This window comes from Hyalella azteca, unplaced genomic scaffold (genome assembly GCF_000764305.2).
Source record: "Hyalella azteca isolate HAZT.00-mixed unplaced genomic scaffold, Hazt_2.0.2 contig17970, whole genome shotgun sequence".
In the NCBI taxonomy this organism is placed as follows: domain Eukaryota; kingdom Metazoa; phylum Arthropoda; class Malacostraca; order Amphipoda; family Hyalellidae; genus Hyalella; species Hyalella azteca.
In genome coordinates this window covers 179,803-199,817 of record NW_025947730.1, presented here as the reverse complement: position 1 = coordinate 199,817, position 20,015 = coordinate 179,803, and the positions used below count along the sequence as shown (strand labels likewise).

Below are 20,015 nucleotides of genomic sequence, written 5' to 3'. Positions count from 1 at the left end.
GAAACCGCATTGGCGAAATTCAGATTGGGGCATGTGGGACTTGGGGAGCACTTGTTCAGGTTTAATATGACTAACACAGACCTTTGTTTATGTGGGAGAGTTGAAACAATCCAGCACTTCTTCTTGCAATGCCCATTATTTGCTGACAGTCGCTCAGATTTGTTGACCCAACTGCACTCAATTGGAGTTCCAGTTACATTAAAGTGCATATTAGGTGGAGGAGAATATCCTCATAAAATCCAAGCACAAATTATGCAAAGTGTATCACTTTTCTTAGCCTCAACGGGAAAGTTGAAGCAACTTTAAACCTAACCAATAACCTAGACAAAGAACTTCAAAAAGGCCAAATGGCCACAAACCACCAGCACCTCTCCTGCAGATGTACATAGGAATGTTAGTGCATCACCATGTAAGGGGGAGTTGCTGGAGGTTGTCTCACTGTCCTTAAGATAAGTCTTTGGACCAAGAAATTATTCTTTTTTGCCCCCATACCCGGACTGTAGTAGTGGTAAAGTATATGTAGTAGGGTCCGTGGTATGCTCGTAAATATCTAGTCACTTCCCCCTGAGAACAAATTGAATGCTCCAGGCTGCGCCAGCCCAGGCTGGACCATTTTGGCCCTATGAATCCTTGTGTCCAAATGACAAGATTAGTGCTAGGTAAGGGTTACTAACCGGTAGACTAATCAGATGCACTATTTAATGATCATAAGACACAATTATTTTGCCTAATAGCCTTATTTATTACAGATTGGCTTGCCAGACGGGGGAGCCTTTTGAGCCGTGAGGTGTATGGAGGACGACTCCACTTCCTCAAGAAGCAGACAAAACAACAACAACAATAAACTTTGCGCCCGCAGCGCCCCTTCCCTAGCAGACAGTAAGCAGTTACGTGCAATCTCGTATCTTATTGCCGCAATTCACGTTCAACTTCCGAGTGGAGAAGTGCATCTTCAGTGGGTCCCATCCCAATTCACTCGAGCATACATGACTGCATACATACATGACATGACTCGAGCAGCATACTCCAATTCACTCGAGCATACTGAGTCAGACGGTCTGACCGGCGGTCGCCGGTCAGATCACTCAGATGGACCGTCTGACTGCCGGCGGTCAGACGGTCTGAAGCTCTGAACGCCGGCCCGAGCATACATTACTGCCCTGTCTGCCCGTACGGTTGGACGCCAAACGGCCGGGTACGGTCACTATGTACGGGCCGTACCGGCGTACCGTATTATTGATGTGATATTACCGTATCCATGGACATGCCATTGTGCCCATTGAGGCTGATTGAGCTGTGAGCATTGACAATGACCATCTTGGGCTTTCCACTGCAAGCTTCATATCAGCAGCCTGCCCGCCCTGCAGCGGGTGCAGCCATGGCCCCTAGTCTGGAAAAGTCCTATTTTTGTCTGAAATATCGCGGCTCTAATATCATATAATTTCAGTAGGTATGAAATCTTGCGGCTCGAATGTCATATGTATTGCACTCTTGATGCCTCTGTACCAAAAACATTCCATTTATTGGAACCTAATACACACTAAAGGCAACAAGTTTATATACCAATTTGACATTCATAGTACATTTATACTAAACCATGAATAACAATACCTCAATATAAATTGAAGACTGCCACTCAATATTTTTAAATATATGAAAAAATCAAAAAAATCAAATAAATCGAAAAAATCAAAAAAAATCATGATTTTTTTATAAAAAAATCAAGTGATTTAATCACATGATTTAATCATTTTGATTTAATCATTGCCAACCCTGTCTGAAGGCGAAAATTTTGCCAATAATGCGTCGCCGTAGGTCTTTGAATCTTCGTTCACTCTCTGCACAGTGGACTGAACATGTAATAAAGCAGTCTGACCGCTCTAATGTGACCAAAACTACGCAATTGAAAAAACGTTGTTTACATTTTTTGCGGGAACTCATCGCAACTGATTTCCGGACAAGCTTCGCTGCATCGTAATCCATCCAACGTACCGGAAACCTTACTTTTTTTCAAAATAGTTGGCTGAAGACTGAGAAATATATTAAATGCAAGAATTTCAATCTAAATGTGTTGGCAAGATCTTCTGAAGGTGAAAATTTTGCTGATAATGTGTCGCCGTAGGTCTTTAAATCTTCGTTCACTCTCTGCACAGTGGGCAAGTTGCAACGGCCATCATCCATGCAATCATGCATCTCAATCCCATATTCATTTGTTGGTATGAAGGAAATGGGAGACCAAGCCAGTCGCCCAGGTGGAGGTCAGTGGAAGCAAAATTAAAGGAGAGGCTAGAGGGGTGTAAATGTTTGTGTTAAGGGGTAAGGCCCTTAAGGGCAAGATGAGAGCAAGGGGAAGAGAAATTCAATAGGAAATTCATTTAGTACCTATTATTGCTACTTCCCAATTATTGCACTCTTGCCAGGGTGCAGAGGCCAGAGGGTGGATGCAGCATTGCCAATCCACACTCAGGATGATGTAGCCTATGTTTTTGGTGAATTTTCCCGCGCATTTTCACTTTTTTTAAGCTATTGCTGTGCACAGTTGGCGCAATGTAATGAAAATTGATTATCTTCGCACACGTGTTCGCGCAATCCCGGCCATCTTTATTTTAGAAGAAATTTTCTCCAAAGTCATATGGCAACACTGAACACCGTCTGTTTACATTTTGTATGTATAACAGCCGCAGTTTACGATTACCGTACGTTCCGTATCCGACAAGGCGGACAAGCGGAAGAGTCAGAAGTAACCCGGACATGTCTTACATTTTATTATTGTCAGTTCGACTCGCGTAGTCAATATACTCGCGTATATTGTCAACTAAGATAGTAGAACTATTTTAGCTTTCTAAAGTATGGCGCACGGCGCATTTTTTTACCAACGTAGTACGGCGCACCGCGCAGGTCGTTAAAATGATAAAATAAATTCCCGCGCACCTGGCACATCTTCCTGACCATGGTCGCCAATATATGGGTTTTTAAGACCTAAGCGTGGCTGGGTAATTTTAAAATGCATCGCCAGGTAATTTTAATGAAAATACATTTACGCTGAGTAATGAAAAACTATTTACAAGCCACAAACTTATTTACAAGGTTGCATGCACGTTTTACCCCAAATAACTAATTTTACCCTAAAAACAGTCCAATTGTACAGCAAGTGTCAACTGAACATGTGATAATGCAGTCTGACCGCTCTAATGTGACTGCAACTAGTATGTAATCGTAAGCTTGATGTTTACATTTTTTTGGCGGGAACTCATTGCAACTGATTTCCGGACAAGCTTCACTGCATCCTGATCCATCCAACATATCGGAAACCTTACATTTTTTAAATAGTTGGCCAAAGACTGAGAAATATATTAAATGCAAGAAATTCAATCTAAATGTGTTGGCAAGATCTTCTGAAGGCCTAAATTTTGCTACTGAAGCGTCGCCAAAGATCTTACAATATTCATCCACTCTCTGCACAGTGGCACTCATGCACTGTAGGTATAGGCCTAGTTTACATTTATATTAGAAATGGCCATCAGCCCATCACCATCATCATATAGGGCCTCTTCCCTCTTATGCCCTGAATGACTTTTTGTGTTATAAGTAATTATTATGGCTTGGTTATTCTAATTTTATTATTGCTTTTTAATTACACCCTCAGGCTGGGGCAGGTCCCAGCCTCCATTCTTGCCAACCTAATCTCCTCCTCTCATACACACTCCAATGACTCCATGCACTCTGTAAAAATTGCTTTCTGCTCTCAGACCTCTGTCATAGTGTCATAGCAGTGATAGCAGCAATCCCTCCTGTTGACAGGCTCACTATCATTGCAATCCATTCATCTCCTGTTCGTTCATACATCACACCTCAGTGACCTCATTCCATGTCACTTTCATCATTTCCAGTCTCTTCTGCTAATAAAGTCATATGCATCACATGATCTGATGATCACACTCTCTATCATATGATCACCAGATGCTCCACAGTTTCCCTCTGTGCTGTCTCTCACCTCTGCCACTCATAAAACAAATATCCTCTCTTCTTTCTTTCATTCCATCTGTATGTCTGTGCATAGTGCATTCACGCTCAAGGCATTTGCTTTCACACAGAACATTAGGACAATGATTAGGTCTCCACCTCTACTTCCATCGTATATCTGCTCATACCTTGGCGTCTAATGCTCATACTCCTAGCATATAGCATTCTTCTGTAGATGTAGTCTTACAGGATGGCTTGTAATTTTGCACCATTTTAATTGGGTTAAGTGAATTGAACTGAATTCACTATAATAAAAAAGATCAAAAAAGCATTGCTGAAACAGAAAGGGATATTTTATTGACTACCATCATATTTTTTGAAGAAAATAATCATAGTTTAAGTTAATTACTTTTCATTCTATGTTACCCAGTGTACATGCAGTGGGCCTGCATTGCCGATGATATGTACATTAATTTTTTGTTTCATGAATTTTTTTGGCTTAGTAAAGTTTAATGTAATCAAAATTCTTAGTTGTTAATGGATATTTTTTGTTAACTGGAGGGTTTTCTAACCAAGGTTCTACTGTAAATGCATTTTTAGGGTGTCCCTTATTACCCCAGGAGGGTGTCACTTATTACCTCGTATTACCCCATATTACCCCAGGGGGCCGCCATTTTTGGGGGATGAGCTACGCAAATTCTGTTAGTCACGTTTATAAGCCAACACATTTGTGCAACTTTTATGCACACATGTAAAAAGTTTTAATACGGCAAATATATATTTTTTTATTTGCCACAGACCTTACCAGAGGTACTCCTCCAAAATCTCACTTTCCACACTTTTTTTCGGGGATTTTAGAGGGGGTATTAAATGTATGATCTTAACTTGCTTTATGCTACATAGATAAGGAAATTGTTGAAATTTACGATACTATTTTAGTTTTTGCAATATTTGAAATAGTTCAGTTTTTACAACAGTTCCATGAAATGCCAGAGGACTGTCCTGATTTACCCGGCCCGTCCCTCATTACCCCATTTGACAGTAGTATCAAAAATAAATTATCTTGGTCTTTGAATGAACTAGATTTTAGAATTATGCAGCCTATAATGCAGGGAATTTCCAACCTTGCTTGAACTTTTTGCCTATGTAATAGATCATCATACATTTGCCTGCAATCACAATTTGGTTTCCAGTGCTGGTTTAGGACTCCTAAATTAGGACTTAGGAGTAAATATTTACTGCCTACTAGCCTATACCTTTGACTGTACTATAACTCTTGCTGCAATTTAAACAATCTATTAGCAGTATTGTAAATTTTTAATTGCAATTAAGGTAAATTATACTGCTAAGTTGCTATTATATATACCTACCTAGATATTTAATATCTTGACAACTACCTACTCAATAGTCATAAACTAAAGGTTTAAATTAATTTTGAGCATTTGTGGCCACTTCAGGGTAGGTATATATATTAAATGATCACAAACCTTTAAAATTATTTTAAATGTCACGTCGTCAGCTAAGAAAATATGAGGCTCTCAAGGCACAGATGTCTGATGGCTCAGTCAGAAAAAAAGAAATCAAACAAGAAGCAAGGACGGAAATAAGTAAGGAAGACCCAACAAAAGATTCCACTGATGATGACAGTGAAGAAGCTGAGAATGTGGTCCAGCCCCTTGCTCGGAACAGATTTGATATTGTGAGTATTTTGTCTTCATTGGGAACCTTTCCTGCTTTTGTCAGTAACAGCATGTACCTGCTTGACTCTGCAACTATTCTCATGAATTATAGGCAGCTCCTTATCACTGTTTCAAAAAATTTATCTTGGTTGTCATTCACTCATCATATAGGTACATATACCGTCAACCGGGGCTACTCGGGACAGGCGGGGCTACTCGGGACAGGCCTATGACACGGCGTAAAACTGTTGTAGTAGCGAAACTAATTAGAATATCACAAAACTAAAAATAGTGGCATAAACATAACTATTTTTCCTATCTATCTGGTATAAAGGAAGTCAAAAAATACTACATTTACTTGCTTGGAAAAATTCCTGAAAAAAATGGTGAAAAACTATGTTTTGTCAAGTTACAACTGCTAAGGTATGTAGCAAAAAAATATTCGCCGTATTAAAAAATTTTACTTACATAAAAGTTGCACCCAGGTGTCGGCTTGAAAACGTAATTGACAGAATTTGCCTATCTAATTCCAAAAAGAAATGGCAGCCATTTCCGCACAGCGGGGCTACTCGGGACACCCCCCCCGGGGCTATTCGGGACACCCCCAAAAACGCATTAAGGGTAGAACCTCAGTTAGCAAAGGCTTCAATTACGAAAAAAATTGATTAAAAACAAAGAATATTGATCACATTTCCCTTGCTCAGCGAAAAAATTTCACTTATCGAAAAATTAGTGCATCATCAGTCATCTTAAAATTGTGCATAGCATGTCATGTATAGAATTGTGCACCAGGCATTATAGAATGAAAAGTAATTGACCTAAACTATGATTTATTGCTCAAAAAGATATGCTGGTTGTCACTAAAACATTCCTTTCAGGAAGTTAATGATCACGTGAAGTTAATGATCACGCAAAGTTAATGATCATGTGAAGTTAAATACCACGTGAAGTTAATGATCACGGGAAGTTAATGATCACGGGAAGTTAATGACCACGTGAAGTTAATGATCACGTGAAGTTAATGACCACGGGAAGTTAATGATCACGGGAAGTTAATGATCACGTGAAGTTAATGATCAGGTGAAGTTAATGATCAGGTGAAGTTAATGATCAAGCTAAGTTAAAGGAAAAACAAGTAAAAATCACAGAAAATGTCATTTATTCTACCTCTACATCATCTACAATGAAAGAGGAGGACTTCAGAGTACTGTTAGTAATGGATGAGTACAATCTGCATGCTTCAAATGTTTTGAAATGAAGTTTTATTCCCGTTGTCCCAAGTAGCCCCAACCGACGGGGCTACTCAGGACAATCTCTATTTTGCGTCTGGCACCTTACAAATAGCATATGGAATTTTTTTGACAATGCCATTCGATAGCCCTGCCAATCAGCTATAAAATGAGACTAAACTTGTTTATGAAATGTTTCATCGTAAGAAGTTATTAACTGTTATTTAAAACTAATCATTCAAATCTGTCCCGAGTAGCCCCGGTTGACGGTACTTCCTTCATTTTTATATCTTAGGTGCTGTTCCTAATCAATTCTATTGGGAACTGGACCAATTTTATGTTTCAGGTTTTCAATTCCTATCAAGCCAGCAACAATCCTACATTGTAAATATACCTAGTCCATAATTACAAGGTTGTCATCATCCCTCTACATTATTTGATGTACTGTCAATGGTTTTGTCAACAGTTTTTTTGTCTGTGTTTTGAGCATTTTTTGTTAATAACTTTTTATGATGAAACATTTCATTAACAAGTTTAGACTCATTTTATAGCTCTTTGCAAGGGCTATTGAATGGCATCTTCAAAAAAATTCCATATGCTATTCGTAAGGTGCCAGAAGCAAAAAAAGAGTGTCCCGAGTAGCCCCGTCGAACAGGGCTACCTACTCGGGACACTGGGAATAAAACTTCATTTTAAAATATTTGAAGCATGCAGAGCGTACGCATTTATTACTAACAGTACTCCGAAGTCCTCCTCTTTCATTGTAGATGATGTAGAGGTAGAATAAATGACATTTTCTGTGATTTTTACTTGTTTTTCCTTTATTGATATGATATTGCCATTACATCAATCATCGTATTATTGATGTGACATCATATTATTGATGCAATATTACCGCATCCATGAACATGCCATTGAGCATTTATAACAACCTTGTCCACTGCAAGCTTCATATCAGCAGCCATGTAGCACTTTTTCTGTATCTGTAAGCTTACAAGATGGCTTGTAATTTCACAGCATTTTGATTGGGTTAAGTGAATTTACTATAAAAAAAAAAGATCTTGAAAAACATACCTGAAACAGAAAGGAATGTTTTAGTGACAACCATCATATGTTTTGGAGAAAAAAATCATAGTTTAGGTCAATTATTTTTCATTCTATGATGTCTGGTGCACAAGTCTACATATGACATTCTATGCGCAATTTTGTGATGACCAACGATGCACTAATTTTTCGATAAGTGAAATTTTTTCGACAAGCGAGGTAAATGTAATCAATATACTTTGTTTTTAATCCATTTTTTTCTTAACTAGAGCCTTTGCTAACTGAGGTTCTACTGTAAATTCGTTTTTGGGGGTGTCCCGAATAGCCCAGGGGGGTGTCCCGAGTAGCCCCGCCGTGCGGAAATGGCCGCCATTTTTTTTGGAATGAGATAGGCAAATTCTGTCAATTACGTTTTCAAGCCGACACCTGGGTGCAACTTTTATGTAAATAAAATTTTTTAATACGGTGAATATTTTTTTGCTACAGACCTTAGCAGAAGTAACTTTTCAAAATAGCGTTCTTCACCATTTTTTTCAGGAATTTTTCAAAGCTAAGTAAATGTCGTATTTTTCGACTTCCTTTATAGGTACTACATAGATAGGAAAAATGTTGATGTTTACGCCAATATATTTATTTTTGCAATATTCCAATTAGTTTTGCTACTATAACAGTTTTACACCGTGTCGGAGGTGCGTCCCGAGTTGCCCGCCAGTCCCGAGTAGCCCCGGTTGACGGTATTTGGAAGCTATTACCCCATATTGGAGTTTATACGTCTCCCTGCTGGCATCAGTATTTGTAAATTTTTGCATTCAATGTCATCTAGGCGATAGTTTGCAATTTTTTACATCAAAAATGTTTGAATCCTCGTGTATTGTTGATGGCAGGATGTTCTATCAACTATTCTGGAGCAGGCAAAGTTGACCATAAGTAAAATGTTTTATTTGTTAAATGAAAATTAGGCCTATTGATTTTAAATTTAATAAGTTCACTATCATTAAAATTTCAGCTTCTGGAAGACTCAGACAATGAAGGAGATGCAGACAGTGAGTACAGTGAGCAGCAGTCAGGCTTGGAGCACCCAGCTACTGCAGCTGCTGATGACATCAGCCAGCCACAACCACAGCACAAACTCAAGAAAAAGAAAAAGCTTAAAAAGAAGAAAAAAACTCATAATCCTACTGCAGACAAAACTGATGCTAGTGAAGAATTGGTTAGTTTTAGGACAATTAATATAATGAACTTATCTTTGTTATCTATTTTATAACTGAAGTTATTTATTCACATTCCATATGAACTACGGTACATATTATGCTGTAGAAATTTATAAATACCATCCGTTTGTTATGTTGAGCACTCTTAACTCATCTGCTAATGGCATTCACATTTGATGTTAATTAGTTGAAGGAAAAGTATATAATTGCTTTTAATGCATTTCATATCTTGGATTATTGAGATGAACTTCTTGGAATTCAAAGTTGATGTATACATACTTTCTTGAATTATAGAAATATATATTGGGAGTGATAAGATGTTTTTAGGAATAATTAAATATTATGAATTGTTTCAGGAGCTTGATGAAGTAGAGGCAAGTGTGAGGGAAGTGAATGAGCTTCTTGGGGAAGCTACAGTGGCTGAGCCTACACCTGCGGCTGTAGGTGGGTTGTGCCAACTCTACGTGTTCAGCTTTAGATATCTTCTTGTTGAGACTTCAATGTGGTGCATATGTGTACCATGAGATGGTGCATATGTGTACCATGAGATGGTGCATATGTGTACCATGAGGTGGTGCATATGTGTACCATGAGGTGGTGCATATGTGCACCATGAGGTGGTGCATATGTGCACCATGAGGTGGTGCATATGTGCACCAGCTCATCACGTGCTTTCACATATTTGGTCATTAGGTTCCCTGGAATATCCTTGGGCTGTCAAATTTCTATTCCCTATAGCAAATTTCACACGAAAAGGTTAGGAAGCTTAGTGTGATGTAATAATAGCTTATCTTCATTAATAGGATAATAATTTCTAGTTGAGCAGAATATTGCTGTGACCTCATATGTGATCTATAACTTCTGTAATTGTTTTTTATCTCAATATCAGTTCAATAATTTGCTATTAATTATTATTTTATTATTTGTAAACAATATAAATATTGTGTTCAGGTGGACATGTTGCCAGCAGCCCACGGGAGGACTTGCTGGCAGTTGATTACAGGTACCTGGACGCCCTCCTGGAACTGCAGCGCATCTTTGGCAGCGACGTGGTGGCTGACAGGAGCAAGGGCGGCGCTGACAGGAGCAGAGGGAGGTACCAGGTGAGGATCCGCTGACAGGAGCAGAGAATGGGGCTGACAGGAGCAGAGGGAGGCACCAGGTGATGATCCACTGACAGGAGCAGAGGATGTGGGGCTGACAGGACAAGAGAAGAGAGGACCAGGAGTTGGCTATCAGGGCAAAGGATGAGGTTAGCTGGGTCTAACAGGTCCAAGGCTCTAACTAGCATCCATATAGTTGTATAACGAACTAGCAGCCATTAGTTGTATAAATAACTAGCTGCCATATAGTTGTATAAATAACTAGCTGCCATATACCTAGTTGTATAACTAACTAGCAGCCATATAGTTGTATAAATAACTAGCTGCCATATACCTAGTTGTATAACTAACTAGCTGCCATATACCTAGTTGTATAACTAACTAGCAGCCATATACCTAGTTGTATAACTAACTAGCAGCCATATAGTTGTAAAACTAACTAGCAGCCATATAGTTGTAAAACTAACTAGCAGCCATAGAGTTGTATAACTAACTAGCAGCCATATAGGTAGTAGTTGTATAACTAGCCGCCATATAGTTGTATAACTAACGGCTGGCTTAGGTACACGTAGTGGCCCAAGTACCCATAGCTGCCTTGGTACATGTAGTGTCATAAGTAAAGTAAATGATAATGAATGCTATAATTATTGGCTATAGGTCTATTTAATCTATTTTTAACCACACGGCCTTTGTGAGATAACAAATGCCTGTGTTTTTAGGGTCGCCACAAAGTGAGCAGCAAGGCCAGCCTGCGTGGAGGTTATCAGGCCGCCGTGCCACACGACAACGGCATCTCCATGACCCTTGACCCCGACCACCCTCGTACTGGGGCCATCACCGTATACTGCTACCGCCATGATACTAAATACCAGGTACCGCCATGATACTAAATACCAGGTACTGCCATGATACCAAATACCAGGTACCGCCATGATACCAAATGCCAGCTACCACCTGGTATTTGGTATCATGGTATTAGTTCAAATTCACATTACAGAAACAGTCTTCTAAGCCGTATGGTCCTAATGTGGAGGAGAGGTACCCTGCATTCAGAATGTTGGTTCGCATGGGTCAATACATTAAAGTTCCTTCTTCCGCCCTGAATTGTTCTATTAAAGTGGCGTATTTCTGCCTTAACTGTTTTATTATTAAAGTGTCTTAACTCACCATGAACTCTTGTGTTAATGCGCCTACTATTTACGTGCCTTATTCCACGTGAATTATTTCCTGCAGAGGACGCAGTTGAGGTTCGACCACGTCATGGAGGCGCGTGACCAGGAAGGCATGCTGGAGCTGCTCCACGAGTCCCCCAGACACGTGGACACGTTGCTCCAGCTGGCAGGAATTTTCCGGTCTCAGGAGGATTACACGTACGCGGATGACCTCATCCAGCGCTGCATCAGCGAGCTCGAGTCATCCATGTCAGGCTTGCGGCTGACCGAACCTACCGCGGCGCTCGATTTCAAAAGAATGGAGAACCGCGGGCTTTTTTACGCGCTGTTTTACCACATGGTCGCCGTGGCAAGACGCCAGTGTTACAGATCAGCCTTGGAGATCTCCAAGATTTTGATAAGACTGAGCGCAGCAGGCGATGATCCTTTAGCAGTGGTCCTGATAATTGACTTCTACGCCTTGCGGTGTCAAGAATACGTCTGGCTCCTCGAATATTACAAGAAGTATAACGCTAAACAAAACCTGCAAATGCTGCCTAATTTTGCGTACTCGATCCCCTTAGCGTATTTCTTTTTGAGCCTGAACCAAGGTTCGTGTGTTGCGCACAAGCCCTTGAAACTGCGCCTTACTAAGGCGCAAAGCCAGTGCTACAAGGACAAGAAGGACTTGAGGACACAGGCTGACGCCATGTTGCTGCAGGCCTTGATTGCCTTCCCTGAATTTTTCCTCAAAGTCATGCAGGAAAATGGACTTGAAATCCAAAAGGACTTGGCGAACTCGGCTCACTTCACCGCCCCCAGGTGAGGGGACTGGGGGCTGTCACTTGAATGGGGAGGGTAGTTTTGTAACGTGGGGAAGAGAAAGTGTGCTTTGTAATAAGGAGAGGAAGGGTTTTTGTAACATGGGGAAAGGGTGATGAACTTCCCTTAATTGGGGAATAGCTGGGCTAGACCTCTGAGGGGAGGGGGAAGTCTTGGCTCGAGCTCTCTTGCACGGTCTTCTATGCTGGTTGCACGCCAGGAGTGATATAAATGAATTTAAATTGCATAGTGCGTGGGTGTCTCTCTTGTATCATGCCCGCATCTCGGCCTTATCATGGCCTCCGCCGTATTGATGATGGCATTCATTATTATGACCGTACAATAACCACACCATGACCGTGTACCGTACCGTGACCGTGTACCGTAGCGTACCGTGACCGTATACCGTACCGTGACCGTGTACCGCATCATGACCGTATACCGTGACCGTGTACCGTGACCGTACACCGAATCGTGACCGTGTACCGTGACCATGTACCGTGACCGTACACCGTATCATGACCGTGTACCGTACCGTACTCGTGTACCGTGTTGCAGATGGCACTCGCACCCAACACACGCGCTGTGCCACGCGTACGCCGCCCGCACCGCGTCTCTGTGGAAGCAGCCCGAGGCGCTCAGCTGGCTGTGTGGTGAGAGCCTGCATCACTTGAGGGGCCTGCATCACTTGTGGGGCCTGCATCTGTTGTGGGGCCTGCATCACCTGTTGTGGGGCCTGCATCACCGTGTTGTGGGGCCTGCATCACCGTGTTGTGGGGCCTGCATCGCCGTGTTGTGGGGCCTGCATCGCCGTGTTGAATTGCTTTATATTATTAGTTATTCTTATCAATGATGTTTGATTGTTGGTTGCCAGTAACGAATTAATGTCAATCTCTATTGTTAATTAATAGATCTTGATTGATCTATACTAATTGATTATCTTCTGTGTCAGTGCTAATTATTTGACTAAATGGATTGTGAATGATTGGCTTTGATCTACGGTATGTTAATTGATTGGCCTTGATCTATGGCAATTGACTGGCCTTGATCTATGTTATTGATTAGCCTTCATCTATGTTAATTGATTGGCCTTTATCTATGGTCCTTGTCTAGCCTTGATCTATGCCAATTATCACGTCATTATCATTATTATCAGGATAGATCATTATTATTTAATTATGACTGTATGCGCAGAGCGTGCGCGGTGCGCGTGTGAGCGCGTGGCGGCTGGGGACGCGTGCGTGGGGGAGGCGAGAGCCCTGCGCATGGGGAGGACTGCCCACCTCCCCACCCCCGTCATGCGCCACCTCATCCTCACCCAGTACCCCCACGTGGGGGAGTACGTGCCCATGGTGAGAGGGGGGGGGGTACGTGCCCATGGTGAGAGGGAGGGGGTACGGCCCATGGTGAGAGGATGTCTCTTATACACATCTAGATGTGTATAAGAGACAGACCGTGTTGTGGGGCCTGCATCACCTGTTGTGGGGCCTACATCACCTGTTGTGGGGCCTGCATCACCGTGTTGTGGGGCCTGCATCACCGTGTTGTGGGGCCTGCATCACCNNNNGTGTTGGGGGAGTGGGGGGACATGAGTGCTGGTTGCTGTCTCTTATACACATCTAGATGTGTATAAGAGACAGGGGTACGTGGGCGTGGTGAGAGGGGTGTGGTACAAGTGGTGAGAGTGGTGTGGTGTTATTAGTTTCCCCGTCAATTATCCATTAATAAACCTGTTTAGTAATCCTATTGAATGACCGTATCAAATAACCCTGATTAGGAAAGAATGAGTTTTCCAAAAGCTTTATAGAAATATAATCTTCGATGTTGACCGTACATTATGGGTTTATCGCTCGATCGCCAATTGCTTTAATTCTGTCAGGAGGGTTTACGAAGTGGCTTACGAGGCGCGTATGTCAGTTCTCTTATGAAATAGGTTACGGCAAAAAATGGTTGTAATGAAACACAGGTTAATTTAATATTAAATTGGAAAATTCAAGATCTCATCCTACATTTACTAAAATCTCCAGAAAATGAAAAAAGTAATCTAAACACAATTATATTAGAGAATAAAATGTATCAGTCAACATCACTGAAATCTTCTACTTTTACCAGAAAACGTTGAACCGTAGAACGGTACGACCCCCGCGACGACCGTACCTCACGCGCGCGTTTGCAGCCGTATTCCAAGTGGCCGTACCGCAGCTGTAGCCGCTGACGCTGTTCTTCATAACCGTCGTGTCTCGCTGATATAGATATCTCACGGTCAGTCTGGCCGTAGATCGTTTAACGACGACCGTACTTCTAAATAGCGGCGTAGACTTCATCGTCGATGATGTTACTCCAAGCCGTAATGTGGCTGATGATTGCTGTGACCGTACCGCTTCTTCTGATGAGAGTTGTGACCGTACTGGGCTGTTGACCGTACTGATGAGAATTGTTGTTTTGCAGTGATCGAACTTGAATCTTCTGATTGCCGGCGTAATAATCGTTGTATAACTCGTGGCTTCTCGCGTTGTCTCACGGCTGAGCCACAGCCGTAGCAGTGATGTTGACCGTACATATATGGCGAAGTCGTGGCCGATGCTTGTTAATTTTTGACGTTGTTGTATCGGAGTCGTGCTGGTATGAACGACTCAACGTTTCACACGGCCGTTATTTCTCTACCCGCCGCCCAACGGCCGAAGCCGGTAAGGAGATAGCTGCAGACCGTACTGGTGTGACGGTCACCACTGTAAAACAATTTTTTGGTGCGAATTTTAGGTTCCTTATAAAGGCAGACGTCAGCCTACCACGTGACGACGCGTCAGTTTCGGGCTTTTTTAACGTCAGCACTTTTGATACCCTCGGCCGTTCCTAACTATAAACAAACCCTCGGTCTCGAGAACAATAGCGTCTTATACAAGCTCTACACAGTTTCAACCCAAATTCATATAGCCTCCTTAACACATTTACTCTTCAAGTCTCTAACTTCCATGAACTTTCATAACTCAAGTTATTAATTAATTCACCCTTAACCTTTATTATATACAGTATAATATAAGTCAGAATTACCGACGCTCTAATCAACCCCGTTAAGTGCCCCAACAAGTACCCCCACAAGTACCCCTACAAGTACCCCTACAAAGCCCCCACAAGAATCCCTACAAGCCCCACAAGTCCCCCCCCCCTGAAGTGCGTGTGTGTGCAGGGTGTGCTGGTGAGGACGCTGGGGCGCCACCACGATGTCATCCCCCCGGCAGAGTCGCGGCGCTCCTACGACCCCTTCTTCCCCAGCCGCGGTGGGGACGTTTCTATAACATCATGTTTATTCCTAGTATACTATACTATAATATACTTATACTATATATAATATTATATACTTATTATAGTTTTATACTATACTAGAGTAGTAACATCGCGTTTTATTTCCAGTATACTATACCATAGTATAATATAGTTATGCCCTATATACTATTATATACTTATTATAGTTTTATCCTATACTACAGTATAGTATTACATTTTCACCATTATAATATTCTATTGTAGCACCATATATTTGCCTTGATGCTCTTATAAACATGTTACATTTTATATCGTATCGTCTAGTTTATTATTAAATAATTGATATGAAACTTACGAATAAGTTTGTTATCTTGCTGACATTCTCAAGGTTGTGTTGAATATATTTATTTTTAATTATAATGTAGATAGATAATTAATGATAATTAATGTAATGTAATTATAGGTCAATTTAGTTAATTGTGTATAATTGTGTTGGTTTTATCCAGACGGCCGCCCCACCCACCGCCCCACCACGGGTGAACCTCCCCAGCAACGGGGGATGCTGGCTGAGTTCTTCTTAACTCTCTTCCCCGACAACACAAACTACACCCGCGCTGGGTTGGGGGAGTGGGGGGACATGAGTGCTGGGTGTGTTGGGTGTGATGTGCAGCTCACGGGTGACATGACATCACGCAGACCAGGTTGCCTGTAATTTACCCCTCTATTTAAATTTCTGCATCCCTAAGAATGTTATGTATCATTGTATTGTAATCCAAGTAGGTACAAATTATATCCTGATTACCTTTCAAGTATTTTTTCCTAAAATCAATTCCCATGGTTTGTTGGTGCAGGGAACTCGAGCCGCTGCAGGAGCGACTTGCAGCTTTTGCAGCGGCAGCTCCTGCAGCAGAAGGTGCGGCTGCAGCAGCGACCGGAGGTAGCATAACATACACGTAACTTAATATATTATTGGGTATATCCACTCAATATTATCATTATTGGATCTATTCTGTGATGTCCTACCTGAATTTCCCCCTTATTTAGAACTCGTGCAAAGGTGTCACTCCCAAAGACCAAAGACATTTATACTCCGAACTCGCAGGTGATACAAGACGGCTAATAATTTTACAACACTTCTCTTTAACTTCACTTCTTGTCTGTCTGTCTGTCTGTCTGTCCGTCTGCTACAAATCTTGTAATCGAAATTCAATACACTTCTACTTATCCTATCGATCTGAAATTTTGTATACTTGTTTAAAGTTGGAGACAATGCATGAATCAAATGTCAAAATAAATGATTTTAAATAGTAAAAAAAAAATTTTTCAATATTAAAAAATTGAAAAAATAATTTTGTCAGCTACAAATCTTATAACTGATATTTGACACACTTTTACGTGTCTAATTGATCTGAAATTTTGCACACTTGTGTGAAATCTGAAGCAATGCATGAATCAATTAACAGAATAAATAATTTTGAAAAAAATTTATTTATTAAAAAAAATTATATTTATTAAAAAAATTGAAAAATCAATTTTTTTAATTTTCGAAAATTAGATGAGAAATTCATTGTACATCTGTAAGATTGGAGATACTGGATTCTTTGGAAGTGTTGTCTTTAAAAAGTAATTTTTAAACGTATATTATTACTCGTCAAGCTACGGGCTGTGCTTGTTGCTTCCGAATTTGGGTCGTGGCGACCTATGTTTAAATTTATTGACCTTGTTTAGTCTATAGACATTTACCTCACCAGGGCCCCAGACACCTCTTTTCCCTTCATGCCCCCATACCATATACCCTAACCCCCATACCTTCAGCCTGCACCCATATACCCCATACCCCAATACCTTCAGCCTGCACCCATATGCCCCTCCCCATACCCCCATACCTTCAGCCTGCACCCATATACCCCATACCCCCCACACCTTCAGCCTGCACCCCTGTACCCCCACGCCCCCAGCAGGCGCCCCTATACCCCATACCCCCCACGCCCCCAGGTGCCCCAGAGGCGATGTTGTTTTTCCTGGACTCGGCGCGGTCGCTGCTGGACGCGCTGCTGCTGCGCCAGCGCGAGGACGATGCGGGCGACGACGCGGGTGACGAGTTGGGCGTCGGGGCTGACGAAGGCGGCGACCTTCATCTTGCTGACACTGATGATGATGGTGCAGGTCGTGGTGACGATGATGGTGCAGGTCGTGGTGACGATGATGGTGCCCGTCGTGGTGGTGATGATGATGTACAGGAGCCACAATGACGACGTACGTGCGACGATGTAGCGACGTGCGTAATGGGTTACGTTTGGCGCCCAAATTGGAACAGATCCTCACCCGTCCCCCGTCCCAGGGAAGTGGGGGGAGAGTTGGGGATGCGGCCTGACAATATGGGGATGTAGAGGCAGGGAGACATTTCGGCTGAATTGTAATCCTTATTTTACTCATGTTTTATTGTGTCTTTTGCGGCTCGATGGTCGCCGTGATGGGATGAGTGTTGTGCGCTGTTGGGGCGTGAGATAAAAATAGCTTCGTAACTGATCGTTTTATTATTAAATCCTGGTCGGTCTTACCCCACGCCAACCCTGGAAAATCTAACCAACGCTATCCCCACTCCAACCCAAATCTTTCCCCACTCCAACCCTTCTGTGAACGAACGAGGGTTTCAAATTTGATAGCCCGCGTAGCCTTATTGCACCAGGCACTTTAACCATGTTGCCAATGTAATGGTATAATCAAAGGTTATCACTAAAAAGGAACTCTTGTTCTTTTATTTCCCCCTATGAAATAAAGATGTCGCCTCCATTAGGTGATTGTCCCCAGCTTGAGCCTTTCTTCCAAGTAATACGTACATCAGAACAAATTGCCTATGCCTGGTCCTGTTAGAGGATCCTTTTAAACTAAAGCTCGTTACAGGAACCTAAAGCGAATGCGCGATATTAAATTGATAGGCATTCGCCTGCTGAACGAAAATGCGGAGCTGAGAGACGTTCGGCAAGTTCAGTACAAAGTCGCGCGCTAGTAAGTAACGAATAGTGGGAACTTGTGATGAAACTGTTGAAACTCTCGTATGAAGCTGTCAAGATAAACTGTTGTAATAGCGAGATGAAGCTAGAGGGAGAGAGGGAAAATTAATTTCGGCCTGAAGTGGAGTAGCTACGCAAGCAGCTGGTGTTATCTTTGGATGAAACACGACGGTATTGAGAGTAGCGCTTTGCAAAAAAAAGTTTTGTTTATATTAGGTCGACCACTTGTGGGGACCGAGAAGCTGCATGATCGCCTCGTAAGGGCAGATACCAGGCATAGGAAAGCAGATGTTTGCCACACGAGGATAGAGGCAAAACAAATACGTCGGACCTCATGAAATTAGAGGGCAAATACCCGAAAGTTCAGAGCAGCGACCCGAAGTTTGAGGGTAGTCGCATGAAATCCGAGGGCAACCATGCAGAAGTTGATGATGACCTCATAAAAGCTGAGGGTGACTGCACGGAAGCATGGGGTAATATGAGAGTAGAGTAATTAACTGCGTGATTTAGAGGCGCGGGCTCTTCGCTACAAGTGTCGCAGAGAACGTGTGGACGGAGCTCGCGTATCACACAAGAAAAAATTCGTAAATCTTGTTTAAGATAAAAATTTATCGTTATCTTATCTCGAAAATATTTTATTCATGTTTTATTGTGTCGTTTGCGGCTCGATGGTCGCCGTGATGGGAAGAATGTTGGGCGTGAGATGAAAACTGCTTCGTAACTGATCGTTTTATTACTAAATCCCGGTCGGCCTTACATGTTTACTGAATATGATAAAAATTAATTATAAATGACCGTAAGTTTTCATTATGTTCTCCAGTAAACTCGGTATATTTGGACGCAAGGGAAGAACCGCCACGTGCATGTGAGCGTAGAAGGAGCAAAACAGCGTACATGTCACGCATAGACAGCGTACATGTCACGCATTGACAGCGTACATGTCACGCATTAACAGCGTACATGTCACGCATTGACAGCGTACATGTCACGCATTAACAGCGTACATGTCACGCATTGACCGCGTACATGTCACGCATTGACTGCGTACATGTCACGCATTGACTGCGTACATGTCACGCATTGACCGCGTACATGTCACGCATTGACTGCGTACATGTCACGCATAGACAGCGTACATGTCACGCATTGACAGCGTACATGTCACGCATAGACAGCGTACATGTCACGCACTGACAGCGTACATGTCACGCATAGACAGCGTACATGTCACGCACTGACAGCGTACATGTCACGCATTGACTGCGTACATGTCACGCATTGACAGCGTACATGTCACGCATAGACAGCGTACATGTCACGCACTGACAGCGTACATGTCACGCATAGACAGCGTACATGTCACGCACTGGTTTGTTTGGCCGCTGACCCAGTCACTCCATTAAGTAGGATTTCGTCCTCCGTTGTATGTAACGAAAAGTGAAGTTAACACGCCTTCTCTTAATTGCCTAGCGTTAGCGCAGCGCAAATAGAAATAATTCAAGTTAAAAATATCTCCATGCAGACGTCATTTTTTA

The 20,015-nt window shown here is 42.1% G+C and overlaps 1 protein-coding gene across 2 annotated transcripts; it reads left to right on the top strand.

The window, feature by feature from the left end:
- Positions 1 to 5,364: 5,364 nt before the first annotated feature.
- LOC108667314 (transcription factor 25) lies at positions 5,365 to 18,213 on the top strand. Of its 2 annotated transcripts, none has more exons than XM_018154335.2 (12): positions 5,365 to 5,662; positions 8,922 to 9,125; positions 9,483 to 9,570; positions 10,078 to 10,229; positions 10,949 to 11,101; positions 11,463 to 12,202; positions 12,761 to 12,855; positions 13,397 to 13,554; positions 15,390 to 15,480; positions 15,973 to 16,084; positions 16,318 to 16,403; positions 17,462 to 18,213. In XM_018154335.2, the coding sequence occupies exons 1-12, from the start codon at positions 5,468 to 5,470 to the stop codon at positions 17,716 to 17,718; spliced, it is 2,331 nt and encodes a 776-aa protein (XP_018009824.1). In that variant the 5' UTR covers positions 5,365 to 5,467; the 3' UTR covers positions 17,719 to 18,213. The 2 variants fall into 2 exon arrangements, with proteins under 2 accessions (XP_018009824.1, XP_018009823.1); XM_018154334.2 differs by having other exon boundaries at positions 15,390 to 15,484; positions 15,971 to 16,084.
- The last annotated feature ends 1,802 nt before the right edge of the window (positions 18,214 to 20,015 follow it).

What these genes read in the sequence shown, in the direction of transcription:
- LOC108667314 (XM_018154334.2), top strand. Translation starts at nt 5,468, where the DNA reads ATGTCACGTCGTCAGCTAAGAAAATATGAGGCTCTCAAGGCACAGATG. An exon ending in GCCATGATACTAAATACCAG is followed by an intron (nt 11,102 to 11,462) that starts GTACCGCCATGA and finishes TATTTCCTGCAG; the next exon opens with AGGACGCAGTTGAGGTTCGA. An exon ending in TTCTTCCCCAGCCGCGGTGG is followed by an intron (nt 15,485 to 15,970) that starts GGACGTTTCTAT and finishes TTGGTTTTATCC; the next exon opens with AGACGGCCGCCCCACCCACC.